The sequence below is a fragment of the Amphibalanus amphitrite genome, unplaced genomic scaffold (assembly GCF_019059575.1).
Source record: "Amphibalanus amphitrite isolate SeventyFive unplaced genomic scaffold, NRLGWU_Aamphi_draft 000195F_arrow, whole genome shotgun sequence".
Classification (NCBI taxonomy): Eukaryota; Metazoa; Arthropoda; class Thecostraca; order Balanomorpha; family Balanidae; genus Amphibalanus; species Amphibalanus amphitrite.
In genome coordinates this window covers 453,041-477,217 of record NW_024881690.1, presented here as the reverse complement: position 1 = coordinate 477,217, position 24,177 = coordinate 453,041, and the positions used below count along the sequence as shown (strand labels likewise).

Genomic DNA, 24,177 nt, shown 5'->3' with positions numbered 1-24,177 from the left:
AACTCACTGCACAGGCGTGCAACTATGCAAACTAACAGCGACCGTAAATTCACGTAAACGTCGCGTTACAATGCTAATCTGGGTAATAGAACAAAACGTCCGGCCGCTAGCGACGATTTATATGTGCACTGTGCAATGTCCAAGTGCTATTATCGTGTTCTCGACAATCTACCAGCGAATCTGATCAGAGTGCATTGTTGCAGGAAGCTCTAAGGAGCAAGGACGTTACTAGCTGTCCTGATGATGTTCTTATGGCCGTCTTTCTGATGGCACCCGCGCATGGCTCAACTGTCACCAGCACGGCGCATGGCCGCGAAACAGACCTGCCGACAGTCGCCGCGCCTGACAGACGTCCTGTCAACACAACTGTCACCCCTGACAGCTGACAGGGTGAGAACACACCACTCCGCGCCCCGAGTATGTGCCGCGATGTGACAGGTGTCTAATAACTGTCAGAGTAGTTGTGGGACAACTGCGCGTGGGACAAAACCAGCACTACAGCTGCTGGGAACGTGAACATTAGGAGAGAGGTCGAATGTCAAATGCATCTGTCCGGGTTAAGCTGAGCTAAGAATGACAAACGAATGTTGGATAGTTACGTACATAAAATTGCTCCTTTAGTGTCAACGGTTGTGAAAACCATAAATGATCCAAATCAAGATTGCTCTGCACGGAACACCATTGCCCGAAAAAAAAAGAAGAAGGCACCAAGGTATTCATCAACATGATAAACACAAAGGCTACAAAACAGCATGACAGGCACCGTGCCTCCAGACATACTGTACCGGAACATAAGAATACAGGGTTCTGGAGTAGAGAGATAATATGACACGAAGTGTACTTACATACTGGAGGAGAGCGGCCACACCACATGAAAAAGAGGACACAGTAGAGTCAGCGACCATGACATGACATGACGCACTACCCTTCAGAGTCCAAGAAAAACCGCGTGTGTTCTGAGAAAAACGGCCTGCTTTGTCGGAAGGGCCCGTCCAGAGACGGCGGAACCCTGTCGGTCGGTCGGGGCCTTTGTACAGACGGCCCACTTTATCAGAGAACAGACGGATACCGGCCGAGGACGGGGGGCTGGTGGGCACGGGACCGGCCCACCAGAGGCCGGCGAGATACACAAACAATTCAGAACAAAACGTGTGCTGTGTCACCGTAAGGACAACATACAGACGTAAAACATACACAAACGTAACGGTCACGGTATCGGTAATTAGAAAAGACAATAGGTAGATAGGAGATTACATTTCATGTTACCAACGCAGTTATTCAGAAAGTAAAAACTATGCGGCAGATGGTAGGTATGTGGCTTCACTAAAACTATCAACAATTTTCAATAGTGGTTCAGCGGCTAGTTTTCAATCAATAGTGTTTCATTGCAGACACACTTGTAATGTATACTCACGCCCTAATGATGGCAGCAGAATGACGGTCGAAAGGCACCCGATGACGATGAGATGACGGCGATGAAGACGGTCAGATGACGGTCAGATGACAGCCACGTGCAACATGGAACAAAAAGGGAGACAACATCATTAATATGAGGCATGGCCATTAGAGCCGCGTATTCAGACGCTTGTTTCATTAAATGTAACGCCTATTGGGCGAGTAGTGGGCGGCTCCGCCTAATGGCATTGTCCGAGGCCTTATTACCCATCACCAGCCATCAAAGCGCCCCGCCCTTATCAAATACCTTCCGCCGGCACTCAGTTTGACATCGTTCAATTAAACACATACAAGAGCGGCGCTGTCACCTGACGAGTCCCCGAGCGTCATGAACGGTCGCATTCGACGAGCGCCGCGTGCCGGGGGCGCCGCCGCACGGCACACGTGCCAGTTTCATTGGGCCGTAAACGGAATGTGGTCGCGATGAAACCGACACCGATCTGCCATCAGTAGCCAGGTGATGGTTGGTAGCACCAAATACCGAACATAGCCGCTGAATGGTCACTGACGGCCCTCAGCGGACAGCCAGCGACTGACAGCGGGGCGGGCAGGACAGGCGGGCAGACAGCCGGACAAGGCGGGCGGGCGGACAGCGAGACATCGGGACAGCCCAGGCGGGCCGCACGGACAGGGGGCGGACGGCGACACGACGCGCTGACCTCTCGTGCACGGCACACTGCCGAGCCTCGGCGCGGCAATAATGCATGACCTACACGGCCGGCCGCGGTCCGGCGATAATCCGGGCATCGTGAGACGATAACGGCGCCCATCACGGAACGCCGCCGTCCGCAGCGCCGTGTCGCCGTGACAGCACCGTGAAGATGGATCGATCGCCGCACGATAGGCCGTAAGTGGCAGGCCGTTTGTAAACGTGATACTGCAATAGGTAACTCGGCTGTTTTATTTAGAAAGAAAAGTTATCAATGGAACGAGTAATGATTGCGTAAATTGACACGAGCCAAATACATGATAGAGAGTAGACGTATGCATTCTTAGGCAGCCGGACGTTAATTTTTCACAGCTAATGAGTATACCATTCAACCCTTACTGCTTGCGAGTTATCGAGGGCACAAACGCATATTCTGGATGCGAATTTCAGGGAACTAAAAGACAAAAAACAAACAAACACCAACTCACTCCAGCGTCCCCAAATTCAGACATTTTCTGAGTCTGAGATGCGACAGCTCAGCAAGACAACAGATCATAGTCAAATCCGTGTTTCCATGTAATACAAAAGAGACGTTGCACTTCTGCAGAGCTATTATATCAGCTAGTGCCATCACAGCTTATAATAAGCCCATGACCCCGTGGCCCGTGGGAAAGGCATAAATGGACAACTGACCCCTGGCACGCAACTGAGTTCCAATGAGTGCTCCTGGGGCTGTGACTGGGAAGAAATAATGCACTTCATCCACCCTTCCAACTAGGTCTGTTTCTGAAGTGACTGGTATGGACGGAAGTCCGAACAGTACCACCGTCCCTCCCCGAGGGTCGCTGCCGGCCAGTCCGACGGTCTGCCACGCTGCCATGTTGGTCCCAGTCGCGTGCAGGGGCGGGGCTTGCCTGTCGGCCCGTAACGATGTAACGACGAGTAACGACCCCGCTGCCATGTTGTCGCCAGTCACGTCACAGCGCCCGGCGGAGGCTCAGCCCTATGTAAATGTTTGGATTTGGGGGCCAGCGCCGGCAGACAATGGCCGGATCGGCTCATACCGGTCGGACACGCCTTTCCAGGAGTGGGCCGTACGGGACGTGTAGTCCTCCGCTTTAGCCGCGCGCGGCCGGACAAATCCGTCCAAATGTCGCCGGAAGGGGACGGGCGACATGTACTGGTACAGTTAACTACGAAATCTGGCCTTTTGTCGCCAAAGACCGGCGTCACGACGCCACGAGCACGTGTTCGTACTGGCTAATCTCGGCAGGACGAACCAAGTCGGGCTGAAAGGAGACTGCAGAAACTACGCAGAGAAACCGGCGGGGAAGGAAACGGAACAGGAAGATGACATATCACTGGGCAGGATGGGCACTGGCAGGGGCGGAGCTTCTTATACAGTTGGTGGGGCCTGTTGCCATTTTGCCCCACAAATGGGCGTTTTGTCCAAATAACTTTAGCTGATTTGCAGGACTTCCTTGCTTCGCAATTTCATCTTTTTTTGCATTAAGGAGGTTTGGGATATCTTTGTAATGCAAAATATGATATCTGGTATCAGGTATGATGAAAATTGAATTTACAGTACGTGGATGTGGTGTGAGAAAATCGCTAGTGACCGCCGAGGAAGTGCAATGCAAGAGTACTTTGTAGCTGCGGGGGCAGCGACGGAGGAAGGCCACAGAGCGGAACCAGCATCCAGTCCGGTGAGCGGGCACAACCGGCAGAGGCTCAGAGCGAACCATATTAGAGTCAGTGCGGTACAAGAGCGGGGCAGCGGGACCAAAGCGGAGTCAGAGCGGAGCAGCGGCATCATAGCGGGGTCAGAGCGGCATTGCAGAGCGGGGCAGCGGGACCAGAGCAGAGTCAGAAGAGTCAGAGCGGAGTCGGAGCGGATTCAGAGCGGGCAGCGGGACCAGAGCGGAGTCAGAGAGCATCGGCGCGTCCCCACCGCCGAGTGGGAAAAACAGTCCGGCGCCGAGACGGTAGCCTAATCCGGGCCCGGCCGGCCAAATGCGAAAACCGTGTCCCCGCTCCGGCGCCGCATCTCGGGCATTAATCTTGCAGACGCCAGTGCAGGGCGCGCGTCGCTGCACGGGCCCCGAAGACGGCGGTCGGCCGGGGGCCCGGCGCGGCGCTAACGGGGCAGTAAACAGCGCGTCTGGGCGAGCGGAGCAGATTGCAGAGAGGGGGCAGATACAGATACAGATACAGATAATATATTCATGACAAATCCATGGTGCATGGTTTTTCATTGGCACACGTCAAACATTTACAACACAAGTAAAAGACCAGGCATAAAAAGCAGCACTCAACCACTCGACCTGAGCTAACCATGCGCCTCACACTGTTCTTTCAATAGATGCTTTTTGAGCTGGCGCCGAAAGTTTCGCACGGTGACGTCAAACGGCAGAGAGTCGTACTCACGCACTGCGCTATAACAGAGCCGCCGGCGACCGGCTTCCGTGCGGATTCTCGGCAGCGCGTGGTCGGCAGCTCTGCGCGTCTCGTACGAGTGACGCAGGGTGTCACCGATGGTTTGTGCGATCGCTTCCGGCTTTCCAGTCGTAGTGACCCTGTGCACCAAACTGATGCGATGGTACTTAGCAAGGTTAGGGGCATTCAACCACTCCAAGTCGCACAGAACGTCACTGATGTGGTCGTATTTACGACGGCCGCTAATAACTCGAGCACCGAAGTTCAGCAGTTTCTGCACACGATGAATCTGAGTAGCGGTGCACGTACCGTATAGCGAGAAGCAATATCTGATAACGGAGTTCACGAGCGCTTCTACTACCACAGGCAGAGAGGCCTTCGGTATAACGTGCTTGGCGTGCATCAGACCGATTAGGACACCAGTACACTTAGCTGTCACATAATCGATGTGCGACCTGAAGCTGAGATGATTGTCCATGACCACTCCGAGATTTTTGACAACTCTAGAGTCCGGAATAACAGCACCCATGGCAGTCAGTGTGACAGGCGGCAGTCCTCGCAGCATAGCGGGGGTTCCTAGTACAAGGACCTGCGTCTTAGCGGTGTTTAGCTTCATAGTGTTTGCGCAGAACCACTGGAAGAGACACTCTAGCGCCTGCTCCATGCGTTGGATGACCTGTGCCAAGTCACGCTTTTTACCGCTCACAAGAAGTTGAGTATCGTCTGCATATTGCACGATTGTGACACCGTCAGGCAGGTACAGACACATTTCGTTTGCAAACACCGAATACAACATACAACTTAACGATCCGCCTTGGAACACGCCAATTGTGTTTGACTTGACACTCGACCGCACGTATCCACCGTCACCACTGGCCATCTGCACCTGCTGAGTGTGTCCGCTTAGGTAGTTGCCGAACCACTCGGTATCTACCCCATACAGTGCGAGCTTATCCAGCAGTCTCCCGTGCGGCACAACGTCAAAACATTTGGAGAGGTCCAACAGCACCAGGATCGACACCTCTCCAGCGTCCATCGCCTCCAGCGCACGGTCGGTGATGACGCTGAGTGCCGTCTCGGTGCTGCGGCCGCTGCGGTAGCCATGTTGGGTGGTTGACAGGAGCTGGTTGGCCTCCAAGTACTGCACCAGCTGGCGCTGGACGACCCGCTCAACAACCTTCATTATCGCCGGCAGGATGGAGATCGGGCGAGTGTTTGCTGGCTCCGATGGTCCTTGTCCTTTTGGGATTGGCGTTACCATTGCATGTTTCCAGGGGCCGGGCACGTTGCTGGTCGTCAGGCTGGAGTTGACTATGTCCAACAGGACGTGACCCATGCCCCAAAAGAAGGTGCGGAACATGCTGACGCTGATCCCGTCGTTGCCTGTTGAAGAATGCAGACAGATCGAGATTGCAGAGAAGACGCCGGACTCGCGCGATGATGGGTTCGGAGTCCTGGGTGGCTGACTGGGAACGACACAGTTCAACCATAGTTGGGGAGGGGACACCATATTACTTTGTGTCAGTTTGAACACCTCGGCACGTTTACGTTGTAACTCATATTCACCTTACTGTGCATTGTGCAATGCAATGTTTCGTTGTCCATAAGGCCCGAGGGCAACTGCTTCGGAGTCTTTCCTTCACTTTCAGTCAATAAACGTCTATAAATAAACAATAAAGTTTCATTGAACAAAAAAAAAAACATCAATTTTGACAAATACTATAACAAAAGTAAGATGAGATGCTCATCAATCCTCAGCGCAGTCAGTATCACTTCACAGAACGCGTGCTCCGAGGCAGCCGGTATAAATCACGTTCTGTACAACTGGCTGGGCTGAGCGGTGATCATTCCATATCGGTAGATCGCACTATCACAGCCGAGCAGATCGTAACGACGGTCCTTTGTTCCCGCTGAGATCTATGCAGCGGACCCCTCTGCAGCTGGCTGGTACGCCGGCCATTACGGGTCGAGTGACAGCGATTTTCACGCCGATTTTTCTAGCACCACAGTCACGACTTTCGCCCGTCTTTTGTGATTGCAATGGCACACCATTATGACATAATGACAATGCTTCAAGCTGCAATGCAAAGAAGCCCAGTGGGACTGCGATAGAGTGGCCAAACGGCGAAATAATGCACAATGACACGGGTTACAACCGTCCAGGATCCTAAATATGCATGCTAAGAGCCTGCAGCCATCAATGATAACGGACGACACGGGTTGTTAACATTGTAAGCTGCACCTCAGGCATCAGGCGTGAATCGGAAGAAACATGGTACTGAACACACGGTTTGTTGGTTTAGTCATGTGCCAGTATTGGAATACACGGAAATTAATCACACCGAAGAAAACGGAAGACTGAAGCGGACATGGATTTAACGGTGAACGGCGAGGGAACACGTGGTCGCTATTGTGAACTATAGTTCACAAATAGCGGCTTCAATGCCTATAGGCCATTGAAGTCGCTTTAAGGTGAAATGCTGCATTATGATCCTTCCAGTGGCGCAGCCAGGGGGGGGGGGGGTCAGAGGGTCAGCTGACCCCCCCGAAATTTCTGTCAGGGGCCCGCTCGAGAAAGGAGAGAGAGAGAGGAGAGAGAGAGAGAGAGAGAGGAGAGAGAGAGAGAGAGAGAGAGAGAGAGAGAGAGAGAGAGAGAGAGAGAGAGAGAGAGAGAGAGAGAGAGAGAGGAGAGAGAGAGAGAGAGAGAGAGAGAGGAGAGAGAGAGAGAGAGAGAGAGAGAGAGAGAGAGAGAGAGAGAGAGAGAGAGAGATCCTAATCTACATAATCGGACGGGTCCGCTTCGAAAAGTAAAGTGCCTAGGTACTGGGACATCACGGGTGAGGGGTAGGCCTGAGGGCCCCGGTGGATGGGTCCGGGCCCCCGGGAGAACGGGCCCCGGAGCCCCGGGTGGACGGAGCCCGGGCCCCCGGGAGAACGGGCCCCGGAGCCCCGGGTGGACGGAGCCCGGGCCCCCGGGAGAACGGGCCCCGAGCCCCGGGTGGACGGGGCCCGGACCCCCCGGTGGATGGGGCCCAGGCCCTCGGGAGAACGGGCCCGGGCCCCGGGTGGACGGGGCCCAGACTGCGGGTGGATGGGGCCCGGACCCCCGGGTGGACGGGGCCCGGGCCCCCGGTGGATGGGTTCGGGCCCCGGGAGTACGGGCCCCGGGTGGACGGGGCCCGGGCCCCCGGGAGAACGGGGCCCGGACTCGGAGCCCAGGTGGACGTGGCCCGGGCCCCCGTGGGGATAGGGCCCGGGCCCTCGGGTGAATGGGGCCCGGGCCCCCGGGTGGATGGGGCCGGGTCCCCGGGAGAACGGGGCCCGGGCCCCGGGTGGATGGGGTCCGGCCCTGGGTGGACGGGGCCCGGGCCCCGGGTGGATTGGACCCGGGCCCCGGGAGAACGGGGCCCGGACCCTCGGGTGGACGGGGCCCGGGCCCCAGGTGGATGGGGTCGGGGCCCGGGTGGACGGGGCCCGGACCCCCGGGAGAACGGGGCCCGGGCCCCGGGTGGATTGGACCCGGGCCCCGGGAGAACGGGGCCCGGGCCCTCTGATGGACGGGCCCCGGAGCCCCGGGTGGACGGGGCCCGGAGCCCCGGGTGAACGGAGCCCGGGCCCTCGTGTGGACGGGAACCAGCCCCCTGTGGATGGGGCCCGGGCCCTCCGGGTGGATGGGGTGACCCGCTTGCTCCGCAACGCGAATAAGGGATATTTTCGATCGGTGGGCGTTTGGTTGGTCTTGTGTCCGTGGGTCATGTATACATTTCGGTCGGTTGTCTTTTGACGGCTAAGCATTTTGGTTTGGAAAAAAACATCCATCGCATCGAGATGCTCGTGTCTGATAACCATACGTCTACTACAGAACTTGTCAAGTGTATTTTATAGCATAGGTTGACGTAGGTCATTGAAAAATGAGAGCCATAGATGAATTGTCATGTAGAGGTTTGAAAATTTATCTTTTTAAGAATACTGTTGCTCGTCTTGCAAAAGCGATGATTGGATCTTGGAAAAAATTGAATGCTCTTTCCAACGATGCCATTTTTAATTGTCAAACGTATCAGGTTATGCAGCAAATGCCGTGTAATTAAGTAAGTCATGAACAAAAACCATTTTCTCCAGCGATTTGTTCCACATTGTTTTTAATCAATGCGGTGTTTTAATCAATGCGGGTTTAATCAAAGCGGGTTAATAAACCCGCTCCGTCTGACAGTCACCCGAAAATAGCATTAAGTCCAAAATCCGTCCGAAACGTCAATTTTTCAAGCATAAGTGCCCTCACGGGTGCACGTGGCGCGTGCCATCCCTGCACCGCTCACCATTCGATAGCCCGTTCGATCCTCATTGTTCCCCATGCCGATCGGACCCACGGTTACCGAGATACTGCACGGGGACCGGACCCGTGTCGGTCAAATTTAGCCATTTTCGCCCAATTTTGCAAGCCTGTAAAGTCTATGACGCGAGTTTGCACTTATTGAGCACGCGCCATGTGCTCACCACCAGCCCGATCGAGCTGAGACCCCTCACAGGCACGTTCCCCATCCTTGTTCTATAAGTTGCGCAAAGTTCAGCGCACTAACGTAGGTGCAACGGTCTGGCCTGTACCTACCCCGGGATAAGTAACACCATGCCGGGACCACGGTGACAGACAGAATCTACGTCACCACATCACCACACCACAATTCAAACCTGGCCCAAGGCAATACATGACCCATGTGAGCACGTTAACCCTCGCCGGCTCAGGCCATTTTGCGTCCTTCGACGGCACAAGGGAGGGAGGGTACGACCCCCTTCCTCGCGTTTGGCGTATGATCGAGCTAGAGCTTCGCGGAAAAAAAAACGAGCGTGTTGCCCGTGACGAGAGGAAGCCGATAATACCCAATTCCAAGGTCCTAGGTCACTGGTTGACCTTCCAGGTCAGGTCAATGACCCAAATGTCGGGAAAATCGGGACCTGTTAGAACGTCGTAAAATGTGGCTGCTATAGGTTTTTTGTCGGGGTGCTGATCACGAATATTATGTCAGTTTTGATCACAGATGATGTCTTTATGCAGTTAGGCCAGGTCGGGTCAGGTCAGGTCAGGTCAACCAGTAGTGGTCCCGCCGGGTATTCGTAGTACCTACCTACGTGTCAACCGCCTCTGACAGCTTTGTAACATGTTACGAAGGCACCAGAACTACTTCTTAAATGTTCAAATGGTTGTTAAATTGGAATTCAGTTCCAAAAAAGCTAGCCTAGAAACATGCATAAATTGAAAAAAGTGTACCGAGGTCATCATAGGTCAGTGACCTGACCTGACCTTCAGGTGACGTTGACATCCACCCTTATGCATGGGAGCATCATCAAATCACATGTTTGAACGCTGGAATCCACGAAAGGACTGCAAATGCGCGGCTAATGCGAGCCGGCATATGCCGAACCGCGATTCTGGCCAAACATGGTCTCGGAAAGTAGGTCACAGCTCAAAGTTCATTTGGGTAAGGGTCATTAAATTTCTAGGGTAGGTGTAAAATTGATGAACGCGAGGGTACTGAAAGTTACGTCGCGACCAGCCGCTTTTAACGCGAGTTATTCGCGAAAAAAAAAACCTTAGGGGGGTTGCATCAACCCCTCCCCATGTGCCGGCGAGGGTTAAAACTTCTTGTGAGCGAATTCACGTAATGAAGAAGAATAAAGGCACAATGCTTTGTCCGACAGAAGCAGGCAACAGTTCTGATTGCATTATATGCTATACATATTGCGGAAAGGGCACATTTCGGCCTCGAAAGATACGAATACATACGTCATAGTAACATATTTCTGTGGTGGTCAATTTGCGTAAAAATTGAACACCGGGTGATTAACTACCGAGCTATTGTTCTATCCAAATTTTCTGATTCAAACTCGCTCAGGGTTATCGTGCAGGTAAAGGGGGCCCGCTCAGCAGAATGCGTATGAAATATGGAGAGATTCTGAAAAATGGGTGGGGGGCCCGTACACTAGGGGGCCCGCTTTGGAGGCGATGACCCCCCCGAAACGAAATCCTGGCTGCGCCACTGGATCCTTCCACAACCACCTCCTAATTTTCTGCGATGATAGAAAACAATCGGCACAAAAAAATATAATTGCTGATTTCCGACAAATTTTTACCCCATTCTCATGAGCCAAAGCCCAAAAATTAATTTGAATTCGCTAGATTAAATCAATTGTCATTACACGTAAACAGGAGTAATCTCAGCAGAACGGATAAATAACCTACAACTGCTATTTTCAACGCATCAAGAAATCGAAGACGAAAAACGTCAGGAAGCAAACCACTATCAGGCTTCCTATTTCCATTAAATGTGACGTTGGTCATATGAACTTTAAACATCCAAAAAATGCTGTCTTCTAAAATGATGTCTTCTATTCACCAGTAAAACGCCTTTTGGGGCGACTAACGGAGCGAGCGAGAGGGTAAGCCATGCACGTGCGAAATTTCGAGGGGGTATCTCCAACTGACTTGTGCACGGCACCCTACTAACCGGTCTCTAGCGATGTGCCAACTTTGAGCACAATCGGCCCAGCCGTTCTCGAGATCTGGAAGCGGCACCTTGCACGTGCGCACGTGCAAAATGGGTCCCAACTGACTTGTGCACGGCACCCTACTAACTGCTCCCTAATCGTGTACCAAATTTGAGCGCCATCAGTCCAGCCGTTCTCGAGATCTGGAAACGACCCCTGCACGTGCACACGTGCAGCAGCACCCTAACTCTGGCACATGGATATCAATGCATTGCCTAGTAGGTGCCAGCTACATGCCAAATTCCAGCGTAATCGGCCAAGTAGTTACCGAGATATTGCAACGATTACAAAACTGACACCTCTTCGTTTTGCAAGTGGCACGTGCATAAGGAGTCACCCACATGCATCGGGAATAGTTCAATACTTTTAAGAAGGAATGAAGCTACCCTATAAAAATTACCGCATGCAAATCGGTCAAGTGGTTGCTGAGATATAAGCCTCGTAAAAGCGTGACCATAGCTGGCCGGCCGGCCGGCCGCTCATACTCAGAAATTTCCGTTATTCTACGTGACTCCGCTCGCTTCGCTTGCACCGTAATTATAAAAAAAGATGGAGCGGCTTTGGAGCGTGTTTCGGGGCGTCTTTTACATTTTTTTAGAGAACGCGTTCAGATCTGACTTAGTGACCCCATTTAGTTTCTTAAAAATTAAATGTATCGTTTAGCAATGTAAGCGCAAGATATATTTCCACACAATTATAAATTTCCCAAAACAAATGAAGGAAACAAATGGTATATTTTAAAGGAGAAGGGAAGAAATCTTCCAAGAAATCTCGCTCGGTGAATGAGCATTGAGTATTGGGTAATGATAATGAATATAGCCATTGAGACCGAGAAAGTGAGTCAACCATTGGGAAACAGAACAATCATGAAGAGAAAAGACGGACAACAGCATTGTCACCATCGGTGGCGCAGCATAAAGTATTGGGAACAAATGGCAATATTGTATGTAGTTAGATAGCAACCGTGACACCGGTGACGGGAAGATAGTTATCCGTTAGGAGCGGGGCACCCAGCAGAACGTCGAACGTGGGACCAATACCGACAATGTGTGAAACTGGATATCCACAAGAGATGGAATAGCAACAACAAGACATGATACATTTACAAATAAATAAAGATGGACCCAACGAGACGCTTCCCGCCGCTGGAGCCAGGTAGGAAGTTGCGTGCGGGGTACCCTGCGACACCGTGAGCCGGTGTGCATGAGGCACTCTCCTGACAACACGAGGCAAAGTGTGTCAGGGAGCTCTCGTGCAGGGAGCTCTCGTGCAGGGAGCTCTCGTGCAGGGAGCTCTCGTGCAGGGAGCTCTCGTGCAGGGAGCTCTCGTGACAGCGTGAGGTACTCACCGTGATGAAGTCCTGCACAGCACATGAAAAGAGAGAAAACAAACGTCAGTTACTGTTCCTCTCACTGGCGTGGAATAGCGGACGAGCACGATCACCAGCATGCGAGTAGCACATGCTGGTCAATTGGCGACAATTCAGCATTATTTGTGAGGGAAAAATACACATTAAGCGAGATAATGGCAACTTCAGAAAAGAGCAGCAATAGCTATAATTTAAACACACATAAATTGAAATGTTTGTAGGATAATAACTGACAAGCCAAGGCACACTTACGAATAAAAGTCAGAGAAGTTTTCGGGTCAAACTAATCCCATCGTCCTAAAATGGTTTGTGCACTGCAACACACAAAATGCAGTCTCATTCATCTCTGCAGACTGCAGTTTTACGTGACACTGCAAGGTGCAACCTGACTCAGGTTTACATTTTTGCTTGATGTAAACGTTGGATGGAAGGATAGAAGCATGTCCATGGCTGCAGTATGTGTACAGTGTGACAAGGGCAGTATCAAATCGAAAATTACATGCACGTGATCTGCGAAATGATTTTAGGGTGGCCGTGCATCAGAGGTCATCGGCGTGGAACTCTTCAATGAAATTACTAAAAGCAATGGCTATGAACAGAGGCACTTCGGAAAAGATTATGTGCGCAGAAGTCTATCTTTCCGTGATGTCGAATCGTGTTTCAAAGAGAAGACGCAATGCAGTCGTTGGTGCACGGGGCAGCGTGATCCTCAAGTGTGTACCGTAGGCCGTCGCGTTTCAATGTAGAGATGGAGTAACCCAAGAGCTGTATTTCTGCATAGAGAAGGGAAACGTCTAAACAATGCGATCCCCCATGTGAAGAAACGGACAGTGGCTCCCCTCGTGGGTACAGGAGAAGGTCTTATCATGCGAAGGAGGGCGCCCACTCCTCTCCCTATCGGAACATGGGCCGGCCGGCCGGCGCGGTCCCGCGTCTCTCCCGGTCCGTCGGAGCTGCCCGGTGACGGATGCGGACGCGGCGTGCACGGACGGTGACCGATTGCACAGTGTCGTGCACGACCCCGCCCGCGGCGGGCCGGCAGCCAATGGCGGCGGCGCGCGCGCCAGGCCACGCCCCCACCGCCGCCGCCGCCGCCGCGCCGCCTTCGACGTGCAGGGTATGTCCGCTGTATGAGGGTCATACGGCGGGGACGGTAGCCGTGACAGCCACTGGGCCGTGTAGAAAAACACAGGACAAAACCACCGACGTGACACATTGTAACAATACACATATTCTATTGTGTATCATTTTATTTGCTGTGCCGCTCCCAATTGCACTAGTCTAGGGGCACATTCAGCCTTCTAATGGTGACGATCACTATTGAAGGAAAATATAAACGAATAATTAGGTGTCGATAGTAAGATCAGAGGTTGGCTGTCGGCCGAACTGTAGTTGCTGGAGCTGCTCCCATGTCCAGGCGGTTGAACACGACAGGTGACAGGGGTGCAGGCGCGGCTGACAGGGGTACAGATGACAGGGGCACAGGCGAGGTTGATGGACCCGCTGACTGTCAGTGGCCGTCACCCCGGTCAGCCGCGCTGATAGGGACGTGCCGACGGCGTCAGACCGTCACGGACCGTCACACGGGGCTGGCCCGAGAACAGACAACAGGATCAGGTGGAGGGACCCAGTCGGCTCAGACGGGAGGCCGCTGCTCACGGTGATCCCGCCGGCGAGTTGATCCTGAGCACAAATTTAGCCTTCCAGGTGACGTGGGACAAAAGTTATTTAGGAAAATGAATTATCTGGGCGTCTTGCCCCCAGGCTACCCTAATTTTAGAAATGAGCGGGAAGCTTTATTACCGGAAAGCACGCATTGATTTCGGGCAATTATTGTTGCATCTATCTTACTATTTGAACAGGATCCATCTGTTTGTTTGTTTGTCTGTCCGCCACGCCATGTAGTGGGTTCAATTTAGCCGGCCTACAGGGCAGACGGTATATCGTAGGGGGTTGAAATTTGCACACCTTATAGGTGACAGAGCGGGTCAGTGCCTTTTCTAGGTTCCGACTCGCTGGGGTGCACGGTTCGCGCGTGGGACGCGCTGGAAGAGCGCCAATGAAATTTTGATCGGTTCGTAGATCTTCATTGAGAGCCGGGGTCGACAAACTTTGTGAGCTAAATGCATGCCGATCGGTGGCGAGTGCCTCGCATTGGCGGATAGGCAAGTTTTTAATTTGAATAAAAAGTGGCGAGAGAATGTGTTGATTTTCGTTCGATGGGAACAGTTTGTGATACGAGTTTACAAATGCACCGCGTTTGCCGCAATGCGTCACATTGGTCACAACGCGCCATTTTTGCCGCAACTCGCACAGTTTTGTCAAATATGGTCCGATATGGGTGCAATTTGGTGCCAAGATGCATGCTCAAACAATAGGTACAGATGCGCCGCATTTGCCGCAATGCGCCACATTTGCCACAAAGCGCCATTTCCGACAAAATTGAGTAAGGGCAATGGAATGGCACGAATTATTCTGTGACCTGACATGACCCAGCGGTGTTGGTAGGGGTAGGGGTAGTGGTAGGGGTAGTGGTAGGGGTAGTGTAGTGGTAGGGGTAGGGGTAGTGGTAGTGGTAGGGGTAGTAGTAGGGGTAGGGGTAGTAGTAGGGGTAGTGGTAGGGGTAGGAGTATGGGTAGTAGTAGTGATAGGGGTAGGGGTAGATGTAGTGGTAGGGGTAGGGGTAGGGGTAGTGGTAAGGGTAGTGGTAGTGGTAGTGGTAGGGGTAGGGGTAGTGGTAGGGGTAGTGGTAGTGGTAGTGGTAGTGGTAAGGGTAGGGGTAGGTAGTAGTGGAGGCAAAAGTAGAATAGTGGCCCGTGCTGATCCCATCGGACAAGAGGTGACCTATGTGACCTGGCCTGACCCAAAGTGACCGGGGCTGACCCCTTGACCCCGTATCAGCCAAATTTCATCCAACAAAGCCCTCAGAACAGTTCTTTTTTAAATCTCTTCACATTTCCGTCGATATCTATGCTTCTAGACGACACATCGATTTGAATCGAACACCATTCGAAAGCAAATTGGCTGGTGCCGCAATTTTTTCCTACCACGCAGCAAAGCAAGTGGCGCAGCCGCTTGTCTATATTACTATTTGAGGTGACGTAGTTTCTGTCTGTAACCGAGGTCGCGACATGGTGCTACGTAGCGCGGGTTACAGATCACACCGTTGCACCTACCGCACTGAAATTTGCGCAAGTTATAGAACAAGGATGGACAACGTGCCTTTGAGCGGTCTCGGCTCGGTCGGATCGATAGCGAGCGCGTGGCGCGGGCCCGAAAAGTGCAAATTCGCGTCATAGACTTTACATGTATAAATCGGCTTGCAAAAACGGGCGAAAATGGCTAAATTTGCCCGACACGGGTCCGGTCCCGGTGCAATATCTCGGTAACCGTGGGCCCGACCGGTACGGGGAAAACAGCATCGTGTAGAGAATCGAACGGCCTATCGAATGGTGTGCGGTGCAGGGGTTGGCACGCGCCACGTGCACCGGGGAGGGCACTTTCTTTTGAAAAATGGACGTTTTGGACGGATTTTGGAATTTATATTAATTTCAGGTGATCGTCAGACGGAATGAGTTGAAGCAGCGCCTATTAGCAATAAAAATGTACCGTCTCTCATGGAAAAATTGTGAAAAGCTAATTGATCAAAAACAATGTGGAAAAAATCGCTGAATTAAATGGTAGTTGTCCAAAATGTGCCACTAAATAATTACACGGATTTTGCTGCTTAACCTGATACGTTTGACAATTGAAAATGCTATCATTGGAAAGAGCATTCAATTCTCTCCAAGATCCAAATATCACGTTTGCATGACAAGCAACAGTATTCTTAAAAATATAAATGTTTCAAACCTCTGCAAAACGATTTTTAGTGAAAATTATCTACGCCTTTAATTTGTCATGAAACTACGCGCCTAAATTATAAAGCACATTTGACAGATTCTGAAGTGGAAAGCATGCTTATCAGACACGGGCACCTCGATGCGGTGGATATTTTTTCCACAAACCAAAACGTTTAGCCGTCAAAAAGCAATCGACCGAAATGGATAGATAACCCGACCGACACAAGAACAACCGAACACCCGCCGATCGAAAATATCCCTTTTCGCGTTGCGGAGCACGCGGGTCACCCTAGTATTCTACTATTCAAAAATCATAGCCTGGCAAATAGTGATGACGTTAAGTACACCAAACAAAATAATATGTTCAAAAGAATTGATGCAAAAAAAAACGGAGGGTAGAGGCTATCAATCCCGAGGCTCGAACATGCCCATACCGTCTACGGTCTAACAGCATTTTGTATCATTACCTATATTCGTAATCAGTGGCGCGTAGGATCCTAATAGTGAACAAGTCGGCATTTGCCAGTCATTGGCAAACATACGACCAACAGCTGGTACGGTTGTGCTTGTACTCCATCCAAGACAAGCACGTAGCGATTAGAAGCCATCTGAACACTGTCGCCGGTGCATGTAGCACGCCCGTCCCGTCGCGCTGCAGGCCACTCAGCGGCACAAAGGATTGCACGCTTCACTTGACCCAAACATTCCCGATGCCGACCTCTGTGACACACTGGTGACACGTGTCTTAACAGCTCAATCAGCTCCGTGAGCAGGCGGACGTCCCGGCGCGCGGACGGGCCCGGGCGGCCTGTCGACGCGGAGCTACGATAACACAGCTGCCGAAGGCGCGACGACCGACCGACGGGTGAACACGCGCCGCGGGACGGCGGCCAGCGAGCGGCAGTCGGTGAGGGAGGGGCTGCCGCGAGCCACAGTGGCACACACGAGCTCCTCCTCAGTCGGACCGAGAGGGGCTGCCACGAGCCACAGTAGCACACACACGGGTATCCTCAGTCGAACTGCGGATGTGTTGTCTCAGCTGGGCCGGGATGTGCTACCGCGCACCAAAGAAACGACACTTCACCTTCATAAGAACGTGTTCGCTACAGTTTGACACTCTATACCACAAACCATTACGGATGCAAGGCTCTCTACCCAGAAAAGCAGCAAACTCATCAAGCGTCTCTCCTCCCTAGCCCAGCGCTATTAAAACCACTTCCATCAGACAAAGCATGCAGATCAGGCAAACGCTCGCCCACCTCTGGAATATTGCAATCAAGAAGTGCGCAATGTTCTCCGTCAGTTGAATTGACAGGGACGGGGTACCGGATACCGATAAACCATCGACAACTGCGCCCTGTCCACCACCTGTCACTGATTCGCAGTGCCCGTTTGCGGCGGGCTAATTATGCCATCAGCGGCTCCAGCTCATTTCCATAAACAGTGTCGCAGGGATTAAATACTTCCTCCGGCTCTGGAGAGTTGCCAGTATCGGCACCTGGTCGTGGCTGCTGGTGTCACCGATAGGTCAGGCCGGGCTCCTCACGTGGAGGCCGGCGCGGCAGAGTACTGCGTCCTCACGGCCGGCGCTGGACTGCTGATTGTGGCCCACAACAAGGCCTAAGAGCCCAAGTAGCACTCTCTCGAACGATGAAACCCGGTTGGCTATCCTTAACCCTATTAGTGGCAGGCTCCTGGCTACCCCCTATTAGTGGCAGGGGGGGGGCTGTTTACGACCCCCCCTTGATATCTCGAGATCTAACGGGCCGATTTTCAAAATTCAAACGGCATTCGATTTCGCTCAACGTGATCTACATTTCTAAAAAATAAAAATTAAGAAATGTCAATAGGGGGGTAGAGGGGGGTAAAAACGGGCAAATTGCAGATACATTTTAGACTGTTTATCACGGCCAGGTTTCTGAACCAATCTTAACGCAACTTTTGCCGATCGATAGAGAATGAACCAGGAATTCACATGGATCCTAAAAATATGCATTTTCAAAAATCATAGGCGGATACAGATCATTGAGATTGGGGGTACACAAAAAGTATAGTAAATAAGGTTTTTGTTGGTACTGTTTCAAAAAAGGGTGGTAATGGTCTTGTTATGTTATAATTTTCTTATGAGAGAACGACTAAAATTGTATTGGTAATGCATAGGCGGTGTAAGGGCACCTATGTTGGGAGGTAAAACATAACCCCCCTTTTTGGACGCCTGGATCCGCCTATTATAGCAAAAACGTGTCAAAAGAGGATGCACAATAACTGTATATGTTATCACATGATACCTTTTATTCACTGTTCGTAAAACTGGTGCAGCATCGTGATCTTCGCCCAAATGACTCGCTTCACGAATAGGACCCCCCAATTCCCAGTGCTCTGGAGCCGGCCCTGGTAAAGTTATGAACTTGAAATTTTCAGGGAATGTGCCCAATTTAGTTTTAGGAAAAGTCAGAAAATTTCAGCATCGTAGCTTCAGCGGTTTCGGAGATATTCCCGAAAAACCTGAGGGGTGGATAAAAACAACCCCCCCCCCCTGCCACTAATAGGGTTAACACTTTCAATCGTTTCTCTGTTGAATCGAGCTAGCTCATAGGACGGCAACTTCGAAAAGTCCTTGATTATGTCCTTTTCATATTTGTTGCGATCATGTGATGCATTGAAGAAAAGACTTAGCTAATTTATAGTTAGAACACTGTTCACAGATGCCGACCATAGATGCTAAGGAGTCAAGGACTACCGAAAAAAAACGCGCCACCGGGACGGCGAGAGAGCGGAACTACGGGTAGGCGGCATAACGGGACAGCGGAACAACGGGTAGGCGGAATAACGGGACGGCGGGACAGCGGGCATGTCGGTGGCGGCGATCACAGGGCCGATAGCCGACCTTACTGCTGTCGCTATACCAAGCCAGTCAGTTCGGCGGCCTCGCATGACTGCCGAGACCAATTTTGGGGCTGTCCGTGACAACGAACAGCGGCGGCGGCAACATGAAAACGCCGTCAACAAATCGCCCGACAGATCTGCTATCTATCGACAAGATTCCTGGTCACAAATTGGGATTTGTCAACCAGTGGCAGCGATAGCACGATAGTGTTAATTTCCGAATGAAGCATACGGATGGCCTGGTAAATCACATTTCAAAGGAATTAGAACCATTGTGATAGGAATCATCGCTAAAATGCACATTTGGAAACGTCTGTTTGCATAGACAAATATTCGGTTGATTTACATATTGACATCGTAAATCTCGATGCATGATGTCGCTCATACATCTCGCAGACGGGATTATGTGTCCAGGTTCTCATAAATATTTAACCTTAACTTCACGATTTGACACGACAATCTTTTTCATACATTCGGATTAAAGCGTGGTTTAGCACTTGCATTGAGGCATTTCCTGTAAATCGTGCAAACAAACGGGAAGGTGGTCATTCTTGTTGATAAAAGTTGCGGGTTTGTCCATGGCTGGTGATTTCTCGGCGGCGGATTGGCGACTTTTTCGCCACGGCGGCAGAGACGGGTGTCTTTACCGCAAAGTGCAATGCACGATTTCCGTTTCCCACATCATTAACAGTTGGAGACGAAAAACGAGTGTTGAACAGACACGGCACCGGCCTGCCGCCGCGGACGGGCAGCCGGGGAGCCGGGGAGACAGGACTGGACGGGCCGGTCGGCACCCGGTTCCATCGGGTGGCGCCGCGCTTCGGTAGAAGGAAACAACTGCGGGAGCTTCCACTGAGTGAGCAGCTGCGGCAACGTGCAGCTGAGAAATCACCTGCAGCGGGCTAACATTGAGGGAACGACTGCGACGACCTTTCGTTGAGGGAGCAGGAACGACGAGCTCCGACGCGGCGGGGGAGAGGGCAGCTGGTGCGAGCATCAATTGAGGGAGCAACAGCCTGGGGCAAGAATGGCGGGGAGCTATGATTGAGAGAAAAGCTACGATTTACAAATGCCTGTTATTGAGAAACCAACTGCCGTTGAACCTGCCCTGAAAGGAACACAAGTTGTCGCAGACGCAGCAGCCGGCGCCGACTCGGTGACGTTTGTGCCTGTGCGTCACGAGCGCTCTATAATGGACTGTATCTTGTTTCTGTGTGACTGGGCTTGGCTACTGGTCCATGGCATTTAGGTGACTGAAACGCAGACCCTCATAACAGGTACAAGGATGAGTAGGGATAGAGGCCACGATGGCGTGACTCGAGGGGAGGTTAAAGAGTCGCGCTGGCGCAACGGGGGTTCGTAGGACAGAGTCCACGATGGCGTGAACAGAGGTGAGGAATAGAGACCGTGATGGCACGATCGGGCGAGGTTGGGGCTGTGCCGGCCTACCTTTAAAAGAGATAAGGATAGAGGCCACGATGGCGTGACACGGGGAAGGTTAAAGAGTCGCGCTGGCGCAACAGGGGCTAGTAAGGACAGAGTCCACGATGGCGTGGACAGAGGGGAGGAATAGAGACCGTGATGGCACGATCGGGCGAGGTTTGGGCTGTGCCGACCTACCTTTAAGAGAGATAAGGATAGAGGCCACGATGGCGTGACACGAGGGAAGGTTAAAGAGTCGCGCTGGCGCAACAGGGGCTAGTAAGGACAGAGTCCACGATGGCGTGAACAGAGGTGAGGAATAGAGACCGTGATGGCACGATCGGGCGAGGTATAGGGAGGAGGGTAATTCTGCGTTTGAAGTGTAAGTGAAGTGAAGTGTAACTGGAATGTATACTGTGCCGCTATCTTGATTCTCTCACTCCTCGCTCTCGGTGATCACTTCCTTTGTCACACCACTGCACTGATTTCACAGTCTGTATTGCAAAGAGCAAGATCCGGCAAACCAATTACACTGCTTGAAGGCTGCGACGAGCGGAACGAAACAACCGCCCGGCTCGACGACTGGTAGAGAACAGAGAGTAACTTGAGTATACTGTGCCGCTAACTTAAAGTCTTTTGCTCAATCGCTCCAGGTGACCACTTCCTTGGACACACCACTGCACTTATTCACAGTCTATATTGCGATGAGCAAAGAGCCGGCAGAAACCACCACACTGCGTGGAGGCTGCGCCGAGCGGAGCGAACAACCGCACGGCGCGAAGACTGAGAGAGAACAGAGTGCGGGAGGTGTTTACAGCAGGTTTAAATATGACTGGCAATGGGGTCACACACAGGGGAGATAGCGAGGGAGCAAAGCAAACGGTATTAGGCAAACTAACTGGACGCGACGAACCGGAGATAAAGAAAGAGATAGGGCGCGACGCAGCGCGCCAGCGGCCGCCGGGACGGACGCAGCGCGCTAAACAAACGTAACCGGGCCCGCCGCGCCGACCACGTTCCCCGTGAACAAAGCTATCGACGGGCGTCGCCGCGAGAGGGGTCAGGTCCGGCACACACAGGTGCGCGCAAAACACCCCCACTGGGGCGGGGGGGGACGGCGCGGCGGCCCGCTCGGCTGACCCACCGGCCGCCCGCCACCTTGCTCGCGAGACGGGCGACAGGACAGTTTTGGCGGTCACACAAGTAATGGAACTGGGAAACTGTGGATGACGGTGAAGAAGCCTATTTGTGACAAAAATTAAACATTAGAGTGAACATTAGTGAACAAAAGTGAAGAGTATGGAACATTATGAATGTTCAGCGATTTGGCGGACAAAGGCGTTGCTTTATCTGATATCGTCTACAGTTCACACCGGCAAACGCGGTCGTGGTTCACACAGACAAACGTGGGCAAGGTTCACATCACGATACCTATAATAAACGGCGGTTCACACCACTAAACACCGGCATAAGCACAGCGTTCATGTTTACAACCTTGAGCGGAAGTTCGGGCCCCGTCTCTGTCGATGTAAGATCAGAATATCCTATTTTGTTATCCTCCGGTCAGTTTGTGAACAAGTATCGGTAGCGACTGCCGCCGTTCCCAATCGCCGCACAATTTTCCTTCTGCAGCAGCAAGACAGGCAGGCTGGGCGGCAGTCTCAACACAAGCCATGCTCATGCTGCGGAGTCGCATGGGCGAGACGAGCGGTTCCGTAACCCTAAAGCGCCGACACGTCAAAATGCTGAGAACATGGCACGTACCGAAGTGTACCGCAATGTCGACGTACACTGTAGCGTGGTAAAATCGATAGTTGTTATCCATCAGAAAAATTACAATACAGTGGAGTTTGGCCTGTTTTGGTATCGCCCACCGGATTAAGCTCACTTCAAGCATGGCGAAATAACAAGGGACAGACATCGGGTACAAAACAAGTTTTTGTTCGATGTCTTATCGGAGCGTAATTGTCTTACTTTCGGCCAATTTGTCGGCAGCGCGCCATAATCCCGTGTTAACTCGGGTGTCCGTGATCGTCTGCCGTCGTTAGCGACACGGGCGCAACACCCAATCACCGTGACTGCGCCGTGATCCGCAGACAGGTCGGTCACCCCGCCGCGCCCCACCGGTCCGGCAGTCGTGGCCGGCGGCTCCGATCCGCGACATATGTCACACGTCACCGAGAGGCGACGACACGGACCGCCCTCAGATTGTGTCGACACCGATTAGACAAAAACCGCCGCGATCGGGTGGGCCGACCAGAGACTAATTGGGCGCAGAGGAGACGAAGAGCGGGTTCGGCCCACCCAAGGCCGGTCTGTCGGCTGCGCAGTGTCGCTCGAGAGGCGGTGCGATCCGGCACGGCCCGGTCGGGTCGGCGCCGGGCGAGCAGGGGAGATACCCACTACACAGTCGAGTCCAACAGTCCCTCTCAGCTGCGCCGAGCCGGGAGCGTCAGTTGCAGACCATGTGAGCGTTGCGTGTCTACAGTTCGCGATGCAGAATAATTAGCCCAATAAAACAGCAGACGGTCTGGGTGTTCGCTTTCCAAGCACGCATTTATGCAGTCCGTTTCATTTGGAGGTGGTCGTTGGAGGACCATTCGGTAGTGGGGACCGGCCTCCATTCGGTCTGGCTCTCCCGGAACCATTGGGCCAAGTTGGCCGGCCCCAAATGCAGTGTTACGCTGCCACAGAGCCCACAGGCACGCTCTGGGTTTGGAGCGGCTGAATTCGGACCCTCGGACCCACGGCTCACAGCCACTCGGAACAGAGTTTCAGCAGTGACGGACGGTATAGCCAATGGTTCAATTGATCCATCTGTTCCAATAACAGACCTCCAACTTTTTTATAATTGAACACCGATAAGTGTAATTCTGAGCAAAATGAGTTAAACAGTAAACAATTAGAAAAATAAGAATAAAACATTACGGCTAATCGCGTGGAATTCAGCCAAAAGTGTAGATAGTTAAAAATAGCCCGCCCACCACGATCATTTTGATCTTCTGAGTTTTAGGCAAGACGATGAGACCGAAAACACTAAAATAGGATTTTCCAATGCTCCTTTCGAGACCCGAGAGCAAATAAAGCTCCCTTACCTGATAAGAAAACATCTCGGAGCGGCTTAAAATTCACATGTATGTTCTTCAGTCAGGTTGCGAGACGAGACCTATCTAATCATGGTTAAAACCCTTCAATATTTATCCCCCGGGCCACGACAGTAACACAGCAGCTCAGGTTTTATTAAGTTGTTAATGCTGCTAAATGGCCACAGCTTCACAGCAGGCGTCACTGACTGGCGCACCACCCAGCACAAACACGAGCTAGACCGCTGCAATGGCGGGCTGCCGGATGCCCGAATAAGGGCGACAGTGGGCGTGAGAGCGAGCTGGTGGGGTTATTACCCCACCCTGCTCTGGTGAGTCCCTGCAGAGTTGACTGAGCAGCCGCGCAACTCCACCCACACCAGCCCGCTCCCTGCACCGCTCTCCCCGTACCCGGAGTCCTGGGCCAGCGTCCGGCCGCTGCGGGCGGACCAACCAAGTCTCCGGCGGGGCAGCGGACACGATACGCCCCGGTAC

General features: G+C 52.4%; 1 protein-coding gene across 1 annotated transcript in view; it reads right to left on the bottom strand.

The window, feature by feature from the left end:
- Positions 1–24,177, bottom strand: part of LOC122384657 (ankyrin repeat domain-containing protein SOWAHA-like) — a 65,895-nt gene that overhangs the window by 23,985 nt on the left and 17,733 nt on the right. Inside the window, exons 6-7 of the mRNA XM_043372262.1 lie at positions 12,429–12,440; positions 1,942–1,947 (exon numbers count right to left, since the gene is read on the bottom strand). Coding sequence (XP_043228197.1) covers positions 1,942–1,947; positions 12,429–12,440 — 18 coding nt within the window. The remainder of the gene's footprint in view (positions 1–1,941; positions 1,948–12,428; positions 12,441–24,177) is intronic.